The sequence below is a fragment of the Naegleria gruberi genome, assembly GCF_000004985.1.
Source record: "Naegleria gruberi genomic scaffold NAEGRscaffold_46, whole genome shotgun sequence".
Classification (NCBI taxonomy): domain Eukaryota; phylum Heterolobosea; class Eutetramitea; order Acrasida; family Naegleriidae; genus Naegleria; species Naegleria gruberi.
Genome location: NW_003163281.1, coordinates 213428 through 239494, shown reverse-complemented (window position 1 = coordinate 239494; position 26067 = coordinate 213428). Strand labels below are relative to the sequence as shown.

The window sequence follows — 26067 nt, the reverse complement described above, 5'->3', positions numbered from 1 at the left end:
TGACCAGTATTAGGATAACACAATGTTTGGTCAACTAGCAGCGCTTCAGTAATAATTTCAACAATAAGTGAGAGGTCCTCGGGTACAACAAACTTTTACAACAGGTCAAGAGTAAAAAATACAGTTACTTTCTGAATATGGCATGTTGGATTGTAGCTCATTAGAAACTATTTTGTAGATATCTTATCCAATGTCCAAGCATTCTTGAATCCAAACCTTGCATTTTCTATGATTTTCTTAAGGTACGTAATTGCCAATTAATCACCAGAATAGAAACCCTGTTGCCACGCTTTTAGGATGTGTCAGATAATTAACCTTCCACAAACAATTGCACATTATCATCATCTTCCCAATTTGTAAGGTGTGATCAGTTGTTTTTACTGAGGAAGACATAGTTCGGAATGCAATTTTTCTCATCACATAAATTAATTATATTTAATTATTTAATAATATAATATGTGCAGATGCAATTATTCATTCCTAATTTTTTAATCTTTTTTAATCCTTCTTCTAATTAATGATATGAACTACAACAAAAAAACCATCATGAGCCTATTACATCGCGAGCTTATGAACTTTTTCAATTTTTTAAACTTTGATCAAAACGTAAACTTCCAAGTTGGCCTGTATTAGACAAACAAGGCTATGTTGATGAAACAACCAAAACTCTCAAAATATTCTTGGCGCAAAAACCAATAGTAAAAAATAACCTTTTCTCTCGAGGACGAAAAAGATTGCCAATAGAAAAAGATTCGATTTTTGTTGTGTGTGGCTTGTAGAGATTCATCATCATCATTTATTTTCCAAAAATCATCAACAAGAAGAATACAATTTTTAAATTCTACAACAATAACAACATCAAATAATAGATTTGTTTTTCAACAAGTGAATTTTTCAAAAATTAGCCAACAAGCCTTTTTGCACCTTTTTAAAGTTATTGCAATAATATTTGGTGCTGCGCAATATAATATTCAAAACAAGGCTTTTTTGATCATCCGACAATTTTAAAGGTTTTTCTTCATTGATAATAATAGTATCAACATTTCATCATCAGCACTCTTTTTAAAACAAAATGACTCAGCACCGAACTAATAACTCTAGAGGTGGTGGAACAACAGCATCGAAAAATATCAAAACTCACGACTATACAAAAACTCCACCTACAATATTGAAAAATCAAAACCGTGTAAATTCAAGTAATAATTCATATAGTAATAATAATTCGAACTATAGAAGTAATACTACTTATTCATCACAACCAGTTTATCGCCATCATGAGGATGATTATGACGATGAGGATGATGATGATTATCAAGACGATGAAAGTAGCTATGGTAAGGAAAATTATGAAGAAAATGATTCAAGAAGTACAACTTCTGAAGATAGTACAAAGGCTTCATCATCAAGAAAGTACTCTAACAATTCCTCATCTTCTTTAATACCAAGACCAAGCCAATTTCAATCTCAGCATGTTTCTTCCTCTTACGGATCATCAAATAATAATGGTGGATCTTATAATCAATCTTCCTCTCAAGTTTCTTCCCCTAGATCTACACATTCTTCATATTCTTCGAATTCATCACGAAATAGCTCAAGTACAAATAATCCAAGAATTTTATCAAAAACATCCTCTAATACTACTTCGGGTGGTAGATATCATTCCACTCACTACTCTTCATCAAATAATTTAATGAATGTTTCTAATCATAGTGAAACTTTAAGTAATATCAAAAATGGATTAGATCCTATTACACAAGCCTTTTTAAGTAGAAAACCTTTATTACATATTATTGTTTTATTTGCTGCAGATGTTAGAGTACGAAATTATGCTCAACAAATTCAAGATACATTTTTAAATAGAGGTATTAATGTTTATACACAGCTTGGTTGTTATACCAAGGAGGTACCAAGTTCTCCCGATGATCATGAATTTATTAAGCCTGATCATCTTCAGGAAGTAATAACAAATTCAATTGCTGATTATGTTGCTGTAGTTGGTGATAGAAATATGAAACACAGAACATGTCAAGCTAAAAAGAATGGTAAATTGGTAGAAGTTAGTATTGATGATCGAGTTGAGGAAATCATTCAAGATTGGGACAAATCAAGTCATAATCATGCAAGTGAATTTCCAATTCTCGATTCGATATGTAAAATGGCTAGTGTAAATGAATTATCACCAGATCAAATTTATGAACTAATTGAGGCTTTTGCTGGTGTGAGACACATTAAGGAAAGAATAGATCGTTTGAAAAAGAGTATTAGCGAGTTGAAAGAATGGAAAACTCCAAGATCTCAAAAGTCCATACAAACTATAACCGATGAAAAAATGTTATCCAAACTTACAACATCCAACAATGCTGCAATTCGGTTACACAAAGATTTGATTTCTGCCTCAGAGTTTATGCAGAATTTACCTGCAACGAATATGACAGGAATTACTCTTCTGGATCCAGATGATGAGAAGGGTGCCTCACTAAACTCTAAGCATTTACATACAACCTCTGAAAGTCAAACTCCTGATGATGAAAGTATAATATCTATCAGTGCAACACTCAAACAATTACTCATAGATAAGTGCATTGAGTTGATACCTACTGTGGAAAAACTTGGTGATCAAATGTCAGAAATTATTGGAACTTCATCTTTGTGGGCTGCTTATATTAAGGAACATAATGAGGAACAACGATTAAAACAAACCAAAAAGGCTCAACAAGCTAAAAGTACTGCTCCTACAACTCCTGCTTCAACCAGCTCAAATTATTCAACAGGAAGGAAAAGAACCAATTCTACAAGTTCAACAAGTTCTACCAATTCATTTTCTAGTACTGGTAGCACTGGTTCTGCAAACAAGTGGAGCTGTAGTGAATGCACCTATTTGAATGTAAATTCTTTAAGTAGATGTAAATTATGTGATACTCCGAGACCAAGCGAACAGGAATGGATTGATGCCTCTAAAAAGGGAAATGCTTCATCCAATGCCACAAAGAATTCGGTTGCCAACAATACCAAACCAACTCCAACCACAACTAAGGTCCAACCAACAACCACAGCCAGCAATACCAAGAAATCAACAGCCAACTTGACTGTGAATACTTCTACAAATAAGACTACAACAAATTCATCCACCACTCCAACTTCCCAACCAATCCCAAATAAGGTAATCATACCTTCTCCAAACACTAATGTTCCATTAACATCTGCAACACCATCGCCACTCTTAAATCCTCAACAAACAACACCAACAATTGCCTGGCAAACACCTCTTGCTTCATCATCTCTTCTTGGTGCTCTTGCTAATCAACCTCCTATTGTTCAACAACAACAACCACAACAACCACCTCCTAATACTACTAATCCACAACAGTTTACAACAAGTAATTTCGGAGCACAACAACCTGGAGGTTTACTAGTGAGAGGAGGTAATATTATTGGAAATATTCAATACCCTAGTAATATGGTAGTGGGATTAATGCCAGGAAATGCTTTCATAGGAGGAATGAATATACCAAATCCAGTTGGTGGAGGACAAGTACTTGGAATTCCAAATAATGCACCATCTAGACAATATGAACAGGAATATCCTTCACTCGATCAACTTTCTAAAGGATCTAAAAAGAGCCAAAGCGGATCAAACAGTACAACACCAACCCTGAATCCTCTTGATATGATTAATAATGGGTTGAATATGAGTAATACTCCAAGAGCTAGTCCTATTGTGAGCTCACCAAGAGTCAAAGATAGAAGTAATTTTGGATTCCCATCCTCTCCAATATCTAATCAATCCAATGAAATGTCACAATTCTCACAAATGCAACTCTTTGACAATTCAAACTCACTAAATAATGCTCCAAGAGGTTTTTCATGGGATATTATGACTGGATCATCAGCATTTGGCTTGGCCAATCAACATAATTTCTCCCAGAGTGTTTCAACAACTCCTTCACCTTCTTATTCCTTAAACCATCACCAAGAGGTTGCCAACTCTGTAACTGACTCACTACTCTCTGAAAAATCCCCTTCTCCACCCCTTCCTAAAACCTCAAGTAATTTGATTAATGCCTACAATAATTCCAATTCTACATCCTCTGCATTCCTCTCATACTTTGATAACAAATCTGGTAGTACATGGGGAAGTGAATCTAGCTCTTCAACTTGGAATCAACCTCCTGCCAATGTCAATGATAATACAAGCTTTTCATCTCCATCCAAAGGATTTGTATCGAGTGGAGGATTAGGATTTGGAGCAAACAGTCCTTTCATGTCTAACAATACTTCTAACTCTAACAGTTTCCCAAGCTTTTCTTCTGGTAAGAGTGCATTTTCTCCTTTTGGAAATAGTGAAAAACAAGAAGAAACTAAAACCACCACTCCAACCAAGACCCCTACTACCCCAGCTACTCCTACTAAATCATCTCGTAGGGTCCCAGTGAATCAACCGTGTGTTGTTTGTGGTCAAGAATCAATGTATGAATGTAACTTTTGTGCTTCATTGAGAAGAAAGGGTGTTCATGTAGCTCCAACTTATTTCTGTTCCTCAGAGCATCAAATGTTGGCATGGAAAGAACATCAAAAAGTACATCAATCTGCCTCAGATCAAGAATCACCATATGGAGTGAAATATTATTAAATAAATTTCTTGTAATTAAATCCTTAATTAAATCCTCAAAAAAGCCATGATAAGTGTAATGAAAGAAATATTAATTTATTTATTAAGGATCTAATAATCTCTTACAAACGACATCAAAGTCTGGTTGCGAGAGAATGTATTCTCTGGTTGTCTTCTCATATTTTTCAATTACTTCTGGAAGAATGCAATCCAAATCATATTGACCCAAATCTTCTGGATCAAATCGATAATAGCTGATATTTGCATTAACATCTCTCTCGTTCAATAATTTAACAGTGGTCAACATTTGAGCATGAATTCTCTCAGAGGAAATGACCAAATCAATCAATAGTTTGAGATCTGATGCAGTGATAATTAAATTTTCCACAAAACTTCTCTCACTGATATTGTCCGCAGAAGAGGTCGATGAGAAGGAAGAACCCTTCTTTGAAGAAGCGGTAGAACTCATATCAATACTTTCAGAATCAAAAACTTTTCTTCTCTTCTTACCAGTTCCTAAAGATACAAAGATAAAGGAGGAATGTCCCATGTACATTCTCATAACTTCATTCAATGCAATGGCAGATGGATTATTGGCTACAATACCACCATCAGTGAAGTGGTCATTTCCAATAATGGTTGGATCGAAAAAGATTGGAGCAGCTGTAGTAGCTCTCAAACTTTCAACAATTTTCACACCACGTCCTGTAGTAGTTCCCGAATAAAAGATGTCATCATATTCATTCTTTGGTAAAAAGTCAAGATATGGATCCAATATCTTGTCTGATAATTCTTTAGTGGAGAGGAAAGGATTAGGATAAGTTCTGAAAATATATGGGAATTGCTCAACAAACTTGGATGAGACAACAGACCCTGGTTCTTTCACCTTCTCTGGTTTGATGGTACCACACACAAATACGAAAGGTCTAGTATTGGTTGCACTATACAAATCCATTCTGCCAGTTTCTTCTTTAAAGTACTTTTCAATAATTTTAGTTTCGTACCAACTCTTGCCTCTCAAAAAATTAAAAGCCTTCTTCATGTTTGAGAATTTGCTCTTAATATTGAAAATATCTCTTCCCATCAGCATGTACTTGGCTTTTACCTCCTCCATTGAATATCCTGCCTCAATGAAGAATGAAATAATTCCACCTGTACTCGTTCCACACACTAGGTCAAAGAGTTCATTAATTTTCTTTCCAGTTTTTTGTTCCATAGCAATTAATTGTTCTATAATACACAGACCTCTCATACCTCCACCATCCAAACATAGAACTTTTACAGTTTTTCCTTGTTTGGATTCTTTCAGTTTGGTATAATCAATTTGAACAGATTCAGCATTTCCAAAATATTCCTTCAAAGATATTGGAATGGAAAAGAATGGTTTTCTCGATCCAATATTGAACAAGTAAGGTTTGGAAATGAGAGGATCAAATAATCCTGTAGCAATCTTACAACACCACAATTTTCTATCCAAAATTTTGAGATAGAGATAATCCATAGGATGTTGTTTCTTCAATTTTTCCAATCCTTCCTCATTTTGGAAATGTTCATAGAGAAATTCATTGAATTGAGAGTAACTTTCAAAATGGAAGTGTCCCTTTTTTGGTAAGTGAAATTCGAATAAAGGGAATGTATCCTTTCCATTGGCCATCATGGAGGATGTTGTCATTATCTTTTCATTGATAATTTCATAGGCAGATGGATGAATAGCATTTGACTTTACCTTTTCTGGAATAGTTTGTGTTGCCTTTTTGACTAAATTTGACAAATCATCCATTGGAACGTGTTCATTCTTACTGTAGAATGGGTCATGATAGAAATCATCTAAATGCTCCTCATCTTCCTTCTTCTTATCAGCACTTTCTTTCCACAATTTGAAGAGTTTCTTAATGTTATCTGAAAGGGATGATTTTAAATTTCCTTCCTCTGAGAAAATCTTGGCAATCTTTCTACAAAAGAAGAAGGAACCACCCTTATTATTCATGTGGAATGTCTTGTCAATATTGAACTCTTGAATGACTTTACAAATCTTTTTCAATTTCTTCAAAATCTTACACTTATCCGAATGTTCACGAATCACAATGGATGCACTCTTATAATTCAAAGCTCCTTCACTTGACAATTTAAAATCTGATCTTTCCACCTTGTGTACTAACCCATCTTCCAAAAATAGAAATGTCTTCTCTCTTTCCTTAATTGAAGGAATGAAAAAGGTAACACTAAACTTGACAAAATCATCGTGTAATCTTCCATCATCCAACAAATTCAAAGGAAAGTAAAATGGATAATCATCCATATCATACATTGTGAATTTAACATGAAAATGATCCTTCTTCTTAACCATGATTGATTTTCCATGTTGATTACAATGATGGGAATCACATTGTTCTTCCATAACTTCCAACCAATCATTAAAATAGAGTGCCAATAGAGATTCATCATTTGACAATTGAATAGCCTTCTGATTCTTTTCCAAAACTTTATCCTTCACATTAAAAATTGGACTATTCGAAATCTTTTCATAAACCTTTCTAATTTCCAATTGACCTTTCGAAAGTGATGATCCTCTCCTATGTCCTGAAAACCTACTCGGGGATCCATTTCCATGAGAAGGTGAAGTACTCAATGGAGTCAGAGAAGGTGGTGAATTCGGAGCTAAAATTGCCAAACCACCACTAGTTGACCGAGAGTGAGTATTGGGAGAGGATGATCCTTTCGATTTATCATTATTGATTTTTATATTGGCAATATCAGTCTCGTCAATGACCAGAAATTGCTTATTCATCAATTCACTAATCATTTTTCTTTTTCTTCTAAAATTGTGAAATTTTCAGTTTGTTGTGTTTTTGCAAATTTTTATATATATTTGATAATGACGAGTTGTGTTCAGAGGAAACTATGGAACTGAACGAAGACTGTGTGATGAGTTTTTTTTTTTGTTATTGAAGGCGGTTGTTTTTTGAGAGGATGTTTAGAATTTGAGTAACGAATACTTGAAATTGTGAATTTTTGTCTTAATGTGGTGGGGAACCACTATTTATGGGTGATGCTTCAGAAATTTGTTTTAACATTGAAAGGTTAAATGATTCTTCTGAAAAACTGTAGTTACTTATGTTATTAGAAATTGAATAACAATATATTCGAATGATAGGGTTCATTAAATCAAAATCAAAGAAAGATTGCTTTACAATTATTTCATAAATAAACATCATAAACATTTTCAAAGCAAACATGATTTCTGCGTTATCTGGGTTTATTTTTTATATGCAACTTGAGGAATTTACTGCACAACTGTTAACAGTTGGATAGTAACTACAACTTTTTCAGAGCTAAGGTTCTCATTTACCCAAAACAACTCCTAAAGGCAAGATCAGTAGAGTTCTTCCGAAAGATTTGCCTGTCATCTTTTTCATGTAACACTCTTTATCACATTATTTGATCAATCAGATGAAAATAGTTGAACAACCATCAAATCCAATAAAAAAAAAACAAAAATCGAAAATGCCACAAGAATTTGTCATTGTCAAGGAAGTGATCGCCACCACATCTGACTCCTTTGATGTCCACAGCACTCTTAAAACTTCACCTGAAATTTTTAAACAACTCTTCAAGGTTGACTATCCAAGTGGATTAGCAAAGGGTGATGTTGTTTCCAAGATTCCATTCGGATCAGTTAATCTTACATTGTTGATTGGTCATGAAATTGAATGGGTTAATAATACTAAAATTATTTCTTCCTCACCAATGACTGTTGGTTCATGGACATTGTGGACATTGTTGGCCAATCATGGATTTAAGCTTTTGGATTCAAGAATTTGGTTGACAAAGAATGATAAGGATAGTTTGTTCAATGGAAGACAATTGGCCGAAAGAGTTTTCGTTAGAGATGTTGATGTTTAAAGTAAACTAATCTCCAAAAAGAATTATTGAAAAAATTGAAATTGATTTAATAAATAAATTAAAATATTTCCATTCTCACAAGATCTAACATTTTTGTTCTTAATCTTCCTTCCTGTTATCCAGATAACTCCATTTTCCATCCAAATATAAAAATAACTTTTTTGGATAATTTGCAATTTTTACAAAAATTAAAAAAAATGCAAAACTCGAATGAGCAACAACCAATTATTTCTGAGGTGAATGATTTGCAATTGGGAACAAGTGAGGATGATCATTCTATTATTGCTGCAAGAGTTGTTGATGAGGAGGAAGAGAGTGGAAAAATAAAATCCTACTCCGATAAGAATAATTATCAAGAAGGAAATTCCTCCGACATTAAACAAGGAGCCTTCATGGATTTAAAATTACTATCCTACAATGTGTTTATGAGACCAATTGTCAAGACAAATAAGAGTGATTATAAAGATGCACGATTGGATGAGTTGATTATCAAGATGAAGGAGGACAATTTTGATATTATTTGCTTACAGGAATTATTTTCGACAGCAAGTAATCGATTGAGTAAATTATTGAAGGAATTTTCGGATTTTGAACATGTGCACTTGTCGAGAAATACTTGGAAGTTGAAACCAATTGATTCTGGATTGGTTATTATGAGTCGTTTTCAAATTGTTGAAAGAGATTCTTTCATATTTTCACAAGGATCGAATATTGATGGATATACCACAAAGGGAGTTTTGAGTGTCTTGCTGGATATTTCAAAGAAGGATTCACAGGAGAAGAAATATCTCCTCATATTCAATACTCACACTCAGGCTAATTATGATTTGAAGGACGAAAGCTATTGGAAAATTCAACAATCTCAAGTGAGTGAAATGGCAATTTTCATTCACAGAAAGATGAAACAATTCAGTGGAGTTTCAGCATTGGTTTGTGGTGATTTCAATATCGATGCCAGAAATAAGCCAGAATGGTACAATTGGATGATGGATCGTCTTAATGAAATTAACAATAATGAAGCATTAGAAGCTTTGAAAAAACAATATCCTCTCGACATTTCCCCTCTTCAAGGTTCTCACATATCTGATGAATATACATCCATTGTAAAGGAATTATCAGAAAGGAAGGGTGAATCAGAATCCAAACTTTCAATTACAGATCTAGTATTGGAGAAACAAGGCAATCATCCAATTTCTTTTGGAGATTTCATTGTGGAGAATGGAACAGAGAAACCAAGAGAGGTCATTCTCACCAATCCAGAAACTCTCATCACTAAGGAAAGACTCGACTATATCTTTCTAGTTGAATCATCCCTTCAAATCCCAACACTTTCTGTGCAGAATTGTTGCATTGAACCATTCTTTCGACCATTAGAGAAAATTACCGAATCCATGCCTTGCACTCAACTTTCAGATCATTATGCAGTTTCTCTCTCCTGTACATTTTAATATATGAAACATCATTTAATTTATTTCATTTATGAAACCTCCCATACCTATTTCATGTTGCATTGTTTTATCATTTTCAACCTTTACTTCAATTCTCACCTTGACACACTCAAAAGTTACAATTCGAAGGAAATATTGAATTTGAAATTAAAAATAGATTTGGAAAAAAAAAAGCTAAAAAATTAAATCATTCATCACAGAATTTAGAATTTGATTTTCACCTCCTGACCGATGAGTAATAAGAACAAGGGACAAAAGAAGGGCCAAAATAATGGTGCCTCTCAGAAGAAGAAGAAGGGAATTTCCTTGTCTGAATTCCAATCACAAACTACTACTAGCACTGCTGCCTATGAACAAGATTTTTGTTTGGATGAAATTGATGTTGAACAACAACGTTTGATTTTGGAACAAATTCAAGCAGAGGAAGAGGCTGCTAGACAAAACTCTCAAGAACAAGCAGCTAATTCATCTGAAGCATCTCAACAAGAAGAAAGCAGCTCGGAGAAGGAATCTTTTGAAAATTTGACTGATGAAGAATTGGCTAGAATTTTACAAGAAGAAGAAAATTCCAAGGTTGCTATTGTGATTGGAGGTGGAGGTGTTTCCAATGCACAATATATTGCTCCAGAATATGACTCTGATTATTCCGATGAAGAAGATTTGGAAAATATTCGTGGAGATGAAGATTTAACTCTTGATGAAGAATATGCTATGGAATCAATGTATGATGTTTCCTATATTTCAAATGCTAATAGTTTGGGACTTGGAGGTGATCGTATTGATGCCATTATGAAGGCAGATACTAAAGTATTCCAAGGTCAATTGAAAGATGCCAGTGCTCAACAATTTAGTTCTAGAAGAAATAAGAAGGAAACAATTCAAAGAATTCGTACTGTTGACAAGACTGATCAAAGTACTTCCGATAAGGTTATGGATCACAGAACATCAATGATTTTGTACAAGTTGATGAATTCTGGAATTATCACTAGAATGGATGGATGTGTTTCTAGTGGTAAGGAATCTCATGTTTATCATGCTGTTGGATGCTTGGATGTTGTCACTGGAGAAACTACTGGTGCAGAAATTGATTACTGTATCAAGATTTTCAAAATTGTTGGAGTTTCATTCCGTAGAAGAGAAGAATATCAAAATTCTGAACATCGTTTCAAGGACAAGTTAAAGACAAACAGCCAAAAGAATGTTAAAAAGTATGCTGAAAAGGAAATGAGAAATTTAAAGAAACTTCAAGATGCTGGTGTCAGTTGCCCAACTCCTTATCTCCTCAAGGATCACGTTATTTTAATGAGCTTTATTGGAAAACAAGGATTCCCAGCACCAAGTTTGAGAGATGTAAACTTTACTTCAATGGAAAAACTTCTAGGAGCTTACAAGAAGGTCATTCTCAACATGAGAAAGATGTACCAAAAGGCTCACTTGATTCACTCTGACTTGAGTGAGTACAATATCCTCTATCTTCACGGAGAAGTTTACTTTATTGATGTTTCTCAATCAGTTGAATCTCATCACATGAATGCCAAGTCTTTCCTCAAGAATGATTGTCAACACGTTAATGAATTCTTCCAAAAGCAAGGATTAAATTCCATCCTCACCAATAGAGAACTCTTTGAATATATTATTAACATTGATGAACAAGGAATGAACGATGAAGAATTAACTGAATATGCCATGACATACGCTATTGACAGGGATGTTTCTCTCATTGACCAAAAGCAAGATGAAAGCTATTTTGCCCAAGTCTGCCTTCCTCAATCAACAATTGCCACCACTGATGAGTTATTCGATGATACTAATTCATTTGCTCACAGAATGGAATCTATTGAAGAGTAGATCATCAATGAATGAAATAATTCAAAAGTGAAAGTGTTTCTTCGCAAGAGCTCTTTCACTTTTTTGAAAAAAAGTCAAAGTTTGGTTCATACATTCTCGAAAGGGAAGAACATCTTTGATTTTGCATTTAGATGTCAATTATTATCTAAATTTCAATATTTTGTAAAATTTTGAGAATAAAATTTATTTATTCTAAGTTCTCTTATTTCTTCTGTTTTCGAACATCAAACAGGATTAGAACAACTTCCTTTCTTATGGTGTTGATGAACGTTACTGATAATCTATGACAAGCGACATTCAATATTTAAATTTAAAAAAAAGAAAAAACGTCTCCTTGCCATCAGCAAGCAAAAACATTAATATCCGTTGTATCAATTTGAAAATCGAACACAACAAACAACATCAAAATTTAATAGGTTTGTATCATTGGATTTTATTCGAAACTAATTCCAAATCGCACCTGTTGGTTTCGAATACATTTTTAATCCTCCTCTAATCAACAACTACAAAACAAATACATCATCAACAACAAAATCATTCTCATCATCACACTTGTTAGTATAATCAACTTTCCAATATTTAAAATAATCAACCTTTCTGTTACTACTACTTACAGAAAATACACTAATATTCGAAACTAGTAGAGAAAATGGTCATTGACAGAATTAATGAATTATCGCGTCGTCCACAATATTCATCATTGGATGTTGAAATGGAAAATAGAGAATCTTCTGATGCTCACTCATCCGAAACTAGAGAGTTGGGAAAATTTATGGAAGAATACTATGCAGAAGTTCAAGATATTAAAGATAATATTGCACAAACAGAAACTAAATTGACAGAATTACAAAAACTTTACAATCAATATTTATCGGCAACTATTGCAGAAGAGCAAAAAACATTAAAGAGACGTCAAAAGATGCTAATTGACGAAACTGGAAGAAATGTTCAAAAAATTCAAACAGATTTGAGAACTATGAATGAAAGAACAATGGAATTGGAAAAGGAAGAAGCAAATTCACCTGTAATTAGAATTAGAAAGCAACAACATGCTCTCCTGACAAAGGAATTTATTGATACTTTGAATACTTATCAAGATTTACAACAACAATTCAAATCTAATTACAAGAATAGATTGAAACGTATTTTGAAAATTGTCAATTCATCAAGTGGAGGTGCAAGTGGTGAAGAATTGGATAGAGTTGTCGATGAAATGGCAGACAAGAGTACACTGAATCCTGCTGACTTGGTTCAACAATCGATGGATGGTCTGACCTCATCACAATCTGCCACACTCGATGCCTACTATAATGAAGCTTCTGAAACACACGATGATTTGAAACAAATTGAACACTCTCTGAGACAATTACACTCCATGTTTATGGATTTTGCCATGTTAGTTGAACAACAAGATGAATTACTGGATAATATTGAATATAACTGTGCTTGTACTGTAGAATATGTAGAAAAGGGTATTAAGGATATTAAGACTGCCAGAAAGGTTCAAAAGACAAGTAGAAAATGTCTTTACATTATCATTGCAGTTGTGGTTATATTTACTGTAATTGTAGCTATTTTATTGGCTGTAGGTGTTCCTATTGCTCTCAAATTGACAAAAGTTTTCTAAATTCATATTGTATAAAGAGTTTAAGATTTATTCGAGCTCTTGTTTTGGAACGATGAATGGATGATTACAATAATTTTTCAAGCAAATATTGACATTGATTTCACAAGGATCAGCCTCATCTCTTTCTATGAGTTCTTTAATTTCAAGTGCCTTGTTTCTGATAGATTCACTCTTCTCTCCATCCAATACATAACTCACTGCTTCGTTTAACTTGTCACTGGTCAAATCCTTGAACAAGATTGGAGAAGAACCAACACCAAGATCGAACATTCTTTGTCCCCAGAATGGTTGATCAAGGAAGATTGGAATTGGTAAATGTGGTGTTCCAGCTACAACAGCTGCTCCAGTTGTACCAGCTCCACAATGATGGGCTATGGCTGCACAATTAGGGAAGAGCAAATAGTATGGAGCTTCCTTAATAATTAGCAGTCTCTTCTCTGTGATTAAATCTCTCATATTGGAGAGAATTGATTCGTATTTGGTGGATTCCTCTTCAGAGAAGGTTGTGGATTGTTCTTGTTCATATTTATGTTCCTTCAAATCTGTAAAGATTGAATCAATATTTGTCCAGCCACAGGACAAGACGACTCTCTTCGAGTCATGTTTTACAAGTACATCATGAGCCAATTCAAATAATTGGAACGGATCGAGTGCTGGCATTGAACCGAATGATAAAAAGATTGGAGCTTGGCCAACTTGTAAAAACTCTTCCAATTCTTGAGAGAGTGATTCTCCCTCAGATTTCAATTCTAAATATCCAGTCAATTCAACATTGTCTCTATATTTGGATGGTTTTTGATTATCAAAGCAATGTTTAGAGCATGCAAACAAGAGAGGCATATTGAGCTTTTCTCTCATGCTATTCCAACTTTGAGTCATCTTTGGGAGTCCCAATAATTCTCTCTGTTCATTGAACAAGTGTTGCATCATTTGAAATCCAACACTGTAAATCATTTCATAGGTTGCCAAATTTTGTTCAGCTCCCAAACTTGAAGCCGAAACCACACAGAATGGGAAATCTTCAGTTGGAGCATCAGGAACCAAAGCAATACAATCAATTGGAATTTCAAACTTTTCACTAAGCATCCACACAACAGGGAATGTCATCGGAGCACTAATAAACCAATCAAACTTGATTTGATTCACGCTCAAATCTATCAAGTCGACCATGCACTTCTTAATCAAATCCTCCGTTGGCTTGTTTAATTCTAACTTACTCAAATCACCAGTCTTTAGGGCCTTCTTTGTTTCTGGATGATCCAAGGTCTCTCTCGGATTACCACTCAAACCTCTGAATAAGAGTTTTGATTTTCTACCATGAATAATCTGAGCAGCAACTTGATCATAGATTGAATTACTGATCAAGTAAACTTGTGATTCGGGCAATCTTTCCTGTAAAGCTAATGCAAAGGCAATGAATGGTTGAAAATCACCTCGGGTACCAATACTCACAACACCAATATTCTTCTTTTCCATCATCTTCATCATATGATTGTGTTCTCTACCTACTAACAAATTTTACACTAATTTACAGTTAAATAAAACCTCAGAGAAACAGAAGTGGAGGGAAGTTTTCGTTTTTTTTTACTTTTCATCAAAAACTCTGCAGTTTTGATGCGGCTATTAAGGGCACCACAGAGATAGCAGATTTTTATAAAGGAAAGTGGAGGCACGAAGATCCTTTTATGGGGGTGGAACGCCATTGACCTTATTTATTGAATTTTTGTAAAGAACACATCACTCATTCAATGTGCTAATAGACTATTAAATTTCAGATCTTTCTTTGATAAGCAAGATCTCATTAAGAATATCATTTGAATTTATTAATATTATTTTTTTTCAAAAATTGCAGCCTTTTAAAAAAATGTCAAGTTGTCATCTTGCTCGGTTGTATTCAGAGCAACATGATTGTTTCAATGAGATGATTAAATTTCTCGGCTCTGCTGATCGGTATTATTTACTGTATTTTCTCTCAGTTTCTAGAGATGAAGAACAAGTTGATGAACTGTTAAATCGCTTCGGAATGGAATTGATAAAGAGCAGAATGGAAATTTATAGGAGAGTAGTAAATTGTATTGAAGGAATGATTGTAGAAGAAGGATCAAAATCTAATTGGATTGTAGATGTAAATCAATATAGAAAGTTATTGCAATTATATAGGAATTTACCAAAATTTGAAGAATTGAAAGAGAACAGTTTGAAAGAGAATAAGACTTTTATTATTTACCAATTAGAATTGTTAGGGTTGAGATTAAAATCTGTCAAGACATTATTTCACATCTTTAGAGAAATGATTAATTTTGAAAGAGAATTATTAGAAAGTTCTCTACCAAAATATGATGTTGGTAAATCACCTTCTGTTGTCATGGAACGAGCAAGTAGTTTAACATCAACCCCTTTACGGCTGAATATTGGAATTATAGGGCTTCCTAAAAGTGGAAAATCCAGTTTACTCTGTTCTTATTGTACTAATTACTTCCCAGAAGATGGTATGATAGAAAAGGCGTCATTGTTTGAAGCAAATATTATGATTGATGGATGTGTGATAATGTGCACAATGCAGTCTATGTCCTTGTCAAATGAGAAGATTGTTCAAGAAGTTATCAAACAGCCTTTTGATGTTGTGGCTTTTACTTGTAAATGTACAGAACTGAATAATCTTGTGGATGATGAACAATTATTTGAGAAACATATTCTTCAGAATTTGAGAAAACTTGTCATGAATTTTCCCCTTATTCCAATTCACATTATAATAACAGGAAAGGATTTGGATGCCTACTCACTAGCAGGACAACTTACTCTGGAAAGAAAATTTCATAACTTTCCACATCTCGTACAAATAGGTTACTGTTCAAGCTTAACACAACAGGGGCTCAAATCAGTCTTTGATGAAATGTACAGATCTGCCATGGCTTTCAGATTTCACACTTTTGCCTCAAAAAAAAAGAATTGTTCTTTACAATAGGTTCGAAGATGCCTTGACTTTGGCTAACTTGTTAAGAGAGTCATTTCCTAACTGTCAATGAGAGTTGTCATTTGTATAATGTTGTAATTTGGTACCAAACTAAAATAATAATTATTAATTTTGGGGTGATGCCAGATTTCTTAGCCATTTTGACTTGTACGACCTTGGGAATTCATGAATGTGACTCGGTTGGCATGACATGAAGTTGATGGTAATTCAAAACTAAAAAAACGGTTGAAGAAATGTTACCACACATTCCCCTTTGCAAATTTGATGACAAGTGTAAAAACATTGAGTGTACTTTTCGTCATAACTCTAGAATGAAATGTAGATTTGGTTCTAGCTGTAAGAATATTAAATGTACATTAGATCACACAGCTAACAATTCTACAATCACCCCTCCAGCAGGCAACACTCTCAGCTCGGCTGTTTCCATCAAGAATAATGTAGCAAGTGGAGTAGCAAAGAGCCAAAAACAAGGAGACAACAAGAACAAAAACCACAAGAATGGTCTTGGAGCTAATCCTCCTTCCACTGTTAACAAGTCAAAGGGAGATGAAAGATTACCTAAACTTGTACCAATTACTTGTGAAAAGGGAGATGAATGTGCTAACCGTGAATGCTTGTACGAACACAATAACAGAAAAAAGTGCCAGCATGGAGCAGAATGCTTCAAAATTTGCTGTACTTTTGATCACTCATCATTGTCGAATGCTAGCACTTTCAATAAGAGACAACAAAGCAAGATGAAAGAAAGGAAAACTTTGGTTGAATCTGACAGTGATGATGACAGCTCTACTGATGAAACAATGTCAGTCATCAGTGATTCTAGTAGTGTTGTATCAAACGGTTTAGAATTCTTAGACAATGATTATTCATTCGAAGAGCAGCTTCTCCCTGATCCATTTGGTTCATTTATTTTGGATACCTACTCTTCTAACAAATCCAAAATCAAAGAGGTGGATGAAGCGTACTTTGAAACTTCCAAGATGAAGAGCCAGTTTGGAATACGACTTAAAGATATTCAACGTAAGAACAGGGAAAATGTCAAGCTGTTAGAATCTGACTATGAAAAGTACATAGAAAACAAACTTGCCATAAAATCTGAAGAAACCCTACTGTTAGAGCAACAGGCCACCTTTGAAATCCAAACTAAGAGAATTTTGGAATCAAAGGTAAAGTTAGAAATCAAAATTAAGGCCATTGAAAGGGAATTGAAAAGAGCAACAAATCTATTTCCTTTTTATGCATTTAGACAAAAGATTATTGATGAAATTTCAAGTAACGATGTTGTTTTGATCGTTGGTCATACAGGAAGCGGAAAGTCTACACAAATACCTCAGTATTTATTAGAATCTGGTATATTCAAAAAGAAAATTGTTTGTACCCAACCAAGAAAGATTGCGGCTCAATCATTAGCTAAAAGAATTAGTGAGGAAATGTTATGCACTGATAGTCCACTAATTAGATCTGTTGACAAGAGGTTGACACCTGAAGATTGGAGAAAAAACAAACTCATGTTCATGACTGACAGAGCTCTCCTTCATGAATTATTGAAAAAGAAGATGAAAAATTATAGTTGTGTAATAATTGACGAGGCACATGAAAGAACTGTTTTTACAGACATTCTTCTTTGTGAACTAAAGAAACTGTACAAGGAAAGAAAAGGAACTGGAGACCCATTGAAAATTATTATTACCTCTGCCACTATTGATGAAAATTTATTCTCCAAATATTTTAATGATTGTCCAATTATTAGAGTGCCTGGCCAATTGTATCCAGTTGAGGTTCATTGGGAGAAATCAGAAGACAAATATGTTGAACAAAGCGTAAAAAAGGTTGTTTCTGTTCTCTCATCTAGATCCAAAGCAGGAAATAAGTTGTCCGGTGATATATTGGTATTCTTGACTAATCCTGAAGAAATTGATTCTGCTTGTCACAAATTAAAATCAATGCTTAAAAACAAGACGTCATTCAAAGAACAAATTGAAATTCTTCCACTCCACGGAAAGCTTCCTGTTGAAAGCCAACAAAGAGCTTTGAATCCAATCAAAGGCAAGACAAAGGTTATTTTCTCTAGCAACATTGCTGAAACATCAGTTACAATTAATGGTATTACCACAATAATTGATAGCGGACGTGTAAAAGAAAGAACTTTTGACCAAAACAGAAACATTTCCCTTCTTAAGGTAAACTACATTAGTCAATCTTCATCAAAGCAAAGAAGGGGTAGAGCTGGTAGAACCCAACCTGGTGAATGTTATAACCTTTATTCATTATCAGACTTTGAGCAATTCAGTATCTCACAACCTGCAGAAATATTTAGATCTCATCTCGGCTCTGTTTTGCTTCAAATAATTCTCCATCAGGATTCCTCTAAACCTATTTCTATTGATTCATTGAAAGCCTATGACCTGATTGAAAAACCGTCTCCTAAAGATTTGACGTTTCAATTAGCTAAACTGATAAGTCTTGGGTTTGTAGAGATTACTGGTGCTAACCTTTTGCGTATTACCAAATCAGGTCAAATTGCATCTCAACTCTATATGGAACCATCTGTTTCCAAGATGATTATTGAAGGAATTGAAAATGGAATTTCATCTGATATTTTAAAAGTTGCTGCTATTACAACTGTATCTAACATTGTTTTCCAAAGATCTAAGGATGGAAAAGACAAGGATGATATTTCGATTAGCAAGCTTTCTTCCTCTCAACAGGAAGGAGATTTATATTCTCTCTATTTGCTATTTGAACAATTTTTGAAGAAAAAATCTAAAGAAAGATCACAATTTTGTAAGGACAATCATTTGAATTATTCTGCATTCAATATGGCCTTCGCAACCTTGAAAGATCTTGAGAAGAGTATTAAATCCCTTAACTCTGAAAGTATCAATGATAAGAACACTTCTGAGGAACTCAAAAAGAAAGTAATTTTGGATTCTATTATTTGTGGTTTATTCTCTAACTTTGCGTACTATATAGGAAAGAGTAGTAATGGAAATTTCATCTATAAGTTATTGGAATTGAATTTAGAAGCTTGTCTCCATCCATCATCTGTATTATTTTCAGAAGAAAAACCTCCTTCATATGTTCTCTTCTATGAACTTATGAGAACTGAAAAGCTCTACATGAAAAACGTCACCCCTGTAGATATTAATATTATACAAAAGTATAACCAATCTTTTAACTATAGTCGTATCAAACAATTTGTCAAAAAACCTTATAACAAGAAAATTCCTAAATCTGCTCTTCCTCTTTTGAAAGCAAGAGGTGGAGAGCTTTTAGAACAATTAGAGAAAGAACTTGGCGTGTTGGTCGAAGTCGATGAAGAAATGAATGAGTTGAGAATGGAATTATCTGAAAATGAAGAGCAAGAAAACAAACCAAAAATTGAAAAATTCTGCAAACAGATTGAGGAAAGAATTTCCAAACAATTATACGAATATGTTCCTAATGATCAAAAGAATATCAGAGTCTTGGTTGGTTCTGGTCTAAATGTTGTAAAAATCCTAACCTCCAAGGAGTTTGTAAGAATTAACTTTAAAATAGCTATTGAGCAGAAGAGTGCCTGTGATATTGAGCAACTATTTGTGAAATATGGACCAGTATGGGAGTTTGTGACATATCCAAACAATACAAGCGCACAGAAATTGGAGGGCTATGTTACCTTTGAAGACAGCATAGTTGCAGAAAGAGTTTATTCCGAGTTGAAGAATGAAACTTTTATTCAACTTTTCCCATCTAGTCTCAGTGAAAATACACAGCTGCAAATAGATGAAAATGTTCCCTTTATTCAACTTAAATATTACCTTACTCCTTGCAAAGGAAAAGCAGTGGTTGAATTTCCTAACAACCAATCTGCTATAGAGGCAAATCAAGTTTTGAATGGTTCACTTGGGAAAGTTCAAATCAAACAAAACAAACTCGCTTTTGATCAACTTTCTACCGATTTCACAGAGTCACATTTAGCAGGTGTTCTTTTTAAAAACAAACTTCCTTACACACAAATTTTTTTCCACCGAGATGAGTGTAACAATCTGATTGACTTAGAAATGATTACTACACAACTGCACTCTTTATTTACACAATTTCCAGGATTAGAAGTTATGGAATTGTTGCCATTAGCTGAAAAGGAAAGTAAGAAATTCATCAAAGCTCTAGTTAAGTATAATAACAAGAGGAGTGCTGACACAGCCATTGCAACATTACAAGGGACTACTTTTGGAAATGGAAGTTTACAATTATATTATAAGACCGATTCAATTACTATTCCAAAAAATGTTTTTGAAAGTCTTAACAAGAAAAATGTGTTGAGTGCTGTTTTTGAAAGCATATACTATGAGCACCAAATCAAAGTGTCTTTCAATGAGATCATTCAAGAACCCAATAAGAAAATGACTGAAACTGGTAACAGTGGAAAAATCAAGTTTGAAGCAGTTTCAAATTTGTCAGAGTTTGAAAAGGCCAAAAAGAAAGTTAATGAGATAATCTCACACACAATAATCAAAATAGCATTCTCCTTGAAAGCTAACGTTCAAAGAAGATTCCCCAAAATCAAGGAGGATACAACAAAAAGGTATCCTGAGATTTTACTTGCTTTTGATTCTCGATCATCATCTATCAAAGTATTTGGACCTCAAAGGGATTTTGTTGCAAAGGAAATATCTGGCACTATTCAAGCCAGTAAAATTAGAGAAATCAAATTAAGAAACATGAAAGCAATTGTAGGAAATGGAGGATCTTCTTATGATGACATTAAAAAGTGTATTAAGGGGAGTATACATTTGAACCTTAAGAAAAGAACATTAGAGGTTGATTCTTCAGAGGCTGATTTTGAAACTGTAAAGAAGAAAGTTGAAGAAATTGAATCAACCCATAGTGGCGCTTCTTCAACAAATGAATGCGATATTTGTTGTAATGATATTAACCCAAACAACCTTACATTTTGTGGACACACATGTTGTCAAGCATGTCTAGCTCTCCAAGTAGATGGTTTCAACATTGAATCAGGTCTTCTTTGCTGTAATTACTGCCAACAACCATTACCTTTTATGGATATCGTATGCTCCTTTGATAATGATGCCAAGAAACTCACTCAACCATGTAACATTCTCCTTGAGAAGTACATTACATCTAATAAGACTAAATGGACATACTGTAATACTTGTCAAAATCTATCGAGAGTAACAGGAGTTCAATCATACTATTGCATCGTTTGTGATAAGGACTATTGTTTGAAATGTCACAAAAATGCACACCAAGGACCTTGTGTTGATTGTGAGAAACTTTTTGAAGAATACAAGAGGAGACATACCAAGAGTTGTCCACAATGCCACACACCTATTGAAAAGAATGAGGGATGTAACCATATGACCTGTAGAGCTTGCCCAAATCATTTTTGTTGGCTTTGTGGATATAGTGCAACTTCAAGTGGTCCAATTTACAACCATCAATCAAGTTGTAATGGCGATAAATATTTCTAATTTAATAATTAAATAAATATTTTATAAATATATAATTTAATAAATATATAATTAATAAAAAAAATGAGTGAGATGCCTCTAACAATTCCAACAGTGTCATCATCTTCAAATCTCCTCGTCAAGAAAACCATTGAATTAGCAAGAGGCAAACAATATCTTGTTCGGAATGGACTTCGTCATGCAATTCCCTATTTTCTCGACTTTCAAACAGGATGTCGAGATAGATGGGTTGATAAGAAGGTACTTGATGTCTATAGAGCGGAATTTCCCTACTTTTCCGAACAATATCTGATGAAAGCCTTCGAATTAGGTCGATTTAAAATTAATAACGAAAATTTAAATAATTTAGAGGAAAAGTGGGATAAAAGCAAGACAATTGCTCATCGAGTACATTTTCATGAGAAACCAATATTTGATAGGAATATTCCAATTTTATATGATGAGTCAGATTTATTAGTTGTCGATAAACCAGCTAGTTTTCCTATTCATCCCTGTGGAAGATATCGAAAGAATTCATTGACTTATATTTTGGAGGAGAATGGATATGGAACACTTCATGTTGTTCATCGATTGGATCATAGTACATCGGGAGTTCTTGTTTTGGCAAAGAATAAGAAGGTTTCGGGAGAAATTGTGGAAATGATCAAGACAAGAGAAAAGGCAATTGGAAAATATTATTTGGCTGTTGTGAAAGGAAAGTGGAAAGGAGAATATGAAGTGAGTGGATTGGTGAAGGATTTAAATAACAGTTTTGTGAAATGTGAAAAGAAGGTATATTGCAAAAATCACAAGAATGGAACTTGGTCAGCAGATGATGAATTGGGAACGTTTGAGGCAATTACTCTCTTTTCTGGTATTGTCTACAATAAGGAAAAGGATATTTCACTCATAATGTGTAAACCAATCACTGGAAGAACACATCAGATTAGAATTCATTTGGAATCTATTGGAAATCCTATCATTAATGATTTTTTCTATAACGAACAATTCATTAAGGAATTGGAAGTGCAAAAAAAGACTTTGGAAGAAAGTTGGAGAGTCGACTTTTCCAATCACCAACTCGAATCAACATCTGATATTTCCTTGGAAAATAGTGAATCATCAACAGATACCTCCATACCAACAGAAGAAAATCCTCACAAGAGAAAGGAGACCTCTGAAAAGAATGCTCCCAAATCAAAAAAGCCAAAACCAGGTCCTTTCAAACGTTCACATACAAACATTCGACCTGAAGAGGAAACCTTCTTACAGCCATTTGAAACTGTTTGCATTTCCTGTAATGCAGAATATACCTCTAAAAACATTGAGGAAGATGACACTGTACCACTGAGTATCCATCTACATTCATGGCGTTACGAATTATCAGACAAGTGGACTTTTGAAACTGCAATTCCTGAATGGATTTCAGAGGAATTCACTCATACCTCCCTATTTGATCATTTACATTCAACTCGAGTTTATCTTTCTCAACAAAATGCACAAGAATCTAATAACATTAGTGATACCAATAATTAGTTTCGTACAACTCCATAACAAGACTCAAGCAACAACGTTTTGAAATAATGAGTTCTCAAGTTGCCGAGGATTGCTTCGTTTGATAGCAAGACCTTTTTCAAGATTTTCACACCAGAACATTGACATCAAAGCTGTCAGAGATGTTAAACTTACAAATCATTTAAAGCAAATGTTGTGATATTTATTCTTTCAATACACAATAATATTCTTTTAAGTATCTCACAAGTTCAAAATCGAAATTGTAAAATCAAGCCAAAAAAAATGCAAACACAACAATTCCTCCAACAGAAGGGTCAATCCATCACGACTCTCCATGAAAAATACAAAATTCGCTCATCAACACATCCCGATCAAACTTCCTTCCCATTAATTGTATTAAATTATGACAATATTCAATCGCCACGTGATGAACAAATTGTCAATGAATGCAGAGGCTTGGTGTTGGAATTAAATTCGTGGAAAATTGTGGCGAGAGGAATGACCAGGTTTTTTAATCAGCACCATTCGTATTCGTCCTCTCCGAATATTAGAGGACTAAATGATGATAGAGAATTGGTGTTTTTGGAACAGGATCAGTCGCCATCATTGGAGAAATCCAAATTGTTTGATTATTCTAATTTCAGTTTGGAGACAAAGGAAGATGGAACGTTTCTTTTAATGTTTTGCTATGAGGGAGAGTGGATGATTGCAACGAGACACAACTTTTGTGAGGATTATTTGGCAATTGGAAGTGAAACACAGAAAACATATAGAGAGCTATTTGTGGAAATTTGTGGCGGAGTAGAATTGAATGAGATTGGAAAGGATTTGGATCCATCACTGACCTATTGTTTGGAAATGTGTTCCTCACAAAATGAAATTGTTCAAATCTATCAGAATCCTGTCATTTACTTACTGACAATTGTAGAGACACAAAGTGGAAAGGAACTCTCCAGGGATCAAGTTGATAAAATTTGCTTGAAATTGAGAAAGAGAGCCGAGTTGAAGAATTGGAAGAGACCAAAACGTTTTGAGAATTTTTCAAGTCTGGAACAAGCTCTCAAACATTTGGATACATTCATCTCTACTCATGAGAATGTAGAAGCAAGATTGAGAATTGAAGGATTCATCATGAGAGACACCAACAATCAGCGATTGAAATTGAAAAATCCATTCTATCTCCTCATTCATAAAATGAAATATAGAGGATGGATTCAAGCCACTCCAAAATTCCTCATTCCGTTCGTTGTTCACTTTGAAGACTATAAGAAATCGAGTAATTCCGATAAGCCATTTATCATTTCAGTTTTGAGCAAGTACTACGAATGTGAATATGAAATGAAAGAACTCGAAGTTAGATATCAATACTGTAAGAATATTCTCCAAAAGGAAATTGTACAATTAGAAAGTTTGTGGAGTACCTGTTCTAAAATGAACGAACAAGAATTTGAAACATTTCAAAACGATCCCTCTGTGAAAAATCGATCAAGATTATTTGATTTAATTAAGGTCCTCAAAAACAGCACTTGTTCTGAAAAACCAACACTATCTCAACTATTGAAGAATAATTCAACTTACATTGTAGCTCAATTATTCTCTGGTCAGAGTCAACAAGAGGCATTCGAGAGTGCAGTGCTTAGTAGTAGAGCAAGCAAGCACTCTGAAAATTATTGCCAACCAGCCAAGAAGTTGAAAGTTACAGAGCCAAACAATGGTCTAGCCAAAACGAAACCATTTCTAGACAAGAAAACTAACCAATACAAGGTACAATGCTATTGTGGGAAGGCTATGGTTTTGAAAAGACTGAAAAGAGATTTAGTGCAATATAGAAAGTGTCATTGTGGTAAATGTTTTGATATTCATACGTACAAAGTTGGTACACTCCTGTATCAATGCACTTCCTATCCTAAATGCTTACTTAATCATGAAGCTCACCAAAGAGATGAAATGTTTTCAGATGAGAAAATCCAATATTACAAAGGTCAACCACTAGGCATCCCATCAAGTGAATTGTGTAAAATTTATCGACTCCAAATTCATGAAATCATGTCCATCCTAATGAAAAAGAACAATTGGAAAAAGAGTCAATGCTATCAATTAATTGCTGAATGGTTAAAAGTAGAGAAAAGTCAAGCTCACGTAGCTCTATTCTCAATAGAGACGTGTTTATTCGTAATCTCCAAATTCATTGATAATTACAATATTTACAATTAAATCCTAAATTATTCATCAAATAAGGATGTGGATTCACAATCATAAATGGCTATCGATGAATAATGGTATTGAGATTCATCAATGCTTCATGAAGAAAATCCAAATTTTCTTTCAAATAATCAAATAATAATCTGTGATTAAGGGAAAACAATATTTGAATGTCATCATCATTTGATATTTTAACATCATGTCCAATTACAGAATTGGCAGCAAATCCAAGTCTTAATCTTCTTTTGGCGTGGTGATTACTTCTTATCATCAACTCATTAAATGATAAAACATTTGTTTGTTGATTTTCAATCAAAGTTGACTTGAAAATTTCCTCTTCACCAAGCAATGTCTTTAGAAATTTGATAGAAGTTAAACAAGGAACAAACTTTTCATCTTTGCTGATAGGAACTAAGGAAAGAAATAAATCGCAACTTGAATTTTCGTCAATTGAACAGGCAATAATGTCCGTTATTTCAAACAAAATC

At 34.0% G+C, this 26067-nt stretch overlaps 10 protein-coding genes across 10 annotated transcripts; 8 read left to right on the top strand and 2 right to left on the bottom strand.

Annotated features, from left to right (window-relative positions):
- Positions 1 to 1072: 1072 nt before the first annotated feature.
- Positions 1073 to 4630, top strand: NAEGRDRAFT_51577 (uncharacterized protein; the record flags this gene model as incomplete). Its single annotated transcript, XM_002673513.1, has 1 exon — positions 1073 to 4630. One exon carries the CDS (start codon positions 1073 to 1075, stop codon positions 4628 to 4630), a length of 3558 nt encoding a protein of 1185 aa, XP_002673559.1.
- A 57-nt stretch (positions 4631 to 4687) lies between these two features.
- NAEGRDRAFT_80927 (phospholipase) lies at positions 4688 to 7543 on the bottom strand. Its single transcript, XM_002673430.1, has one exon. The coding sequence runs from the start codon at positions 7410 to 7412 to the stop codon at positions 4713 to 4715; it is 2700 nt and encodes an 899-aa protein (XP_002673476.1). The 5' UTR covers positions 7413 to 7543; the 3' UTR covers positions 4688 to 4712.
- A 570-nt stretch (positions 7544 to 8113) lies between these two features.
- On the top strand, positions 8114 to 8589 carry NAEGRDRAFT_80926 (uncharacterized protein; the record flags this gene model as incomplete). The annotated part of the gene is made up of 1 exon (XM_002673512.1): positions 8114 to 8589. The coding sequence occupies one exon, from the start codon at positions 8114 to 8116 to the stop codon at positions 8510 to 8512; it is 399 nt and encodes a 132-aa protein (XP_002673558.1). The 3' UTR covers positions 8513 to 8589.
- A 120-nt stretch (positions 8590 to 8709) lies between these two features.
- NAEGRDRAFT_71428 (uncharacterized protein) lies at positions 8710 to 9960 on the top strand (the record flags this gene model as incomplete). The annotated part of the gene is made up of 1 exon (XM_002673511.1): positions 8710 to 9960. The coding sequence occupies one exon, from the start codon at positions 8710 to 8712 to the stop codon at positions 9958 to 9960; it is 1251 nt and encodes a 416-aa protein (XP_002673557.1).
- A 175-nt stretch (positions 9961 to 10135) lies between these two features.
- Positions 10136 to 12001, top strand: NAEGRDRAFT_80925 (uncharacterized protein). The gene has a single exon (XM_002673510.1). The coding sequence runs from the start codon at positions 10192 to 10194 to the stop codon at positions 11806 to 11808; it is 1617 nt and encodes a 538-aa protein (XP_002673556.1). The 5' UTR covers positions 10136 to 10191; the 3' UTR covers positions 11809 to 12001.
- Positions 12002 to 12135: 134 nt separating this feature from the next.
- Positions 12136 to 13469, top strand: NAEGRDRAFT_80924 (uncharacterized protein). Its single transcript, XM_002673509.1, has 2 exons — positions 12136 to 12224; positions 12368 to 13469. The coding sequence occupies exon 2, from the start codon at positions 12458 to 12460 to the stop codon at positions 13433 to 13435; it is 978 nt and encodes a 325-aa protein (XP_002673555.1). The 5' UTR covers positions 12136 to 12224; positions 12368 to 12457; the 3' UTR covers positions 13436 to 13469.
- On the bottom strand, positions 13463 to 14914 carry NAEGRDRAFT_51572 (uncharacterized protein; the record flags this gene model as incomplete). Its single annotated transcript, XM_002673429.1, has 1 exon — positions 13463 to 14914. One exon carries the CDS (start codon positions 14912 to 14914, stop codon positions 13463 to 13465), a length of 1452 nt encoding a protein of 483 aa, XP_002673475.1.
- Positions 14915 to 15299: 385 nt separating this feature from the next.
- NAEGRDRAFT_58978 (helicase domain-containing protein) lies at positions 15300 to 21921 on the top strand (the record flags this gene model as incomplete). Its single annotated transcript, XM_002673508.1, has 3 exons — positions 15300 to 16330; positions 16720 to 17575; positions 18770 to 21921. The coding sequence occupies 3 exons, from the start codon at positions 15300 to 15302 to the stop codon at positions 21881 to 21883; spliced, it is 5001 nt and encodes a 1666-aa protein (XP_002673554.1). The 3' UTR covers positions 21884 to 21921.
- A 25-nt stretch (positions 21922 to 21946) lies between these two features.
- On the top strand, positions 21947 to 23398 carry NAEGRDRAFT_71422 (uncharacterized protein; the record flags this gene model as incomplete). The annotated part of the gene is made up of 1 exon (XM_002673507.1): positions 21947 to 23398. The coding sequence occupies one exon, from the start codon at positions 21947 to 21949 to the stop codon at positions 23396 to 23398; it is 1452 nt and encodes a 483-aa protein (XP_002673553.1).
- Positions 23399 to 23659: 261 nt separating this feature from the next.
- NAEGRDRAFT_80922 (uncharacterized protein) lies at positions 23660 to 25739 on the top strand (the record flags this gene model as incomplete). The annotated part of the gene is made up of 1 exon (XM_002673506.1): positions 23660 to 25739. One exon carries the CDS (start codon positions 23660 to 23662, stop codon positions 25589 to 25591), a length of 1932 nt encoding a protein of 643 aa, XP_002673552.1. The 3' UTR covers positions 25592 to 25739.
- Positions 25740 to 26067: the final 328 nt, after the last annotated feature.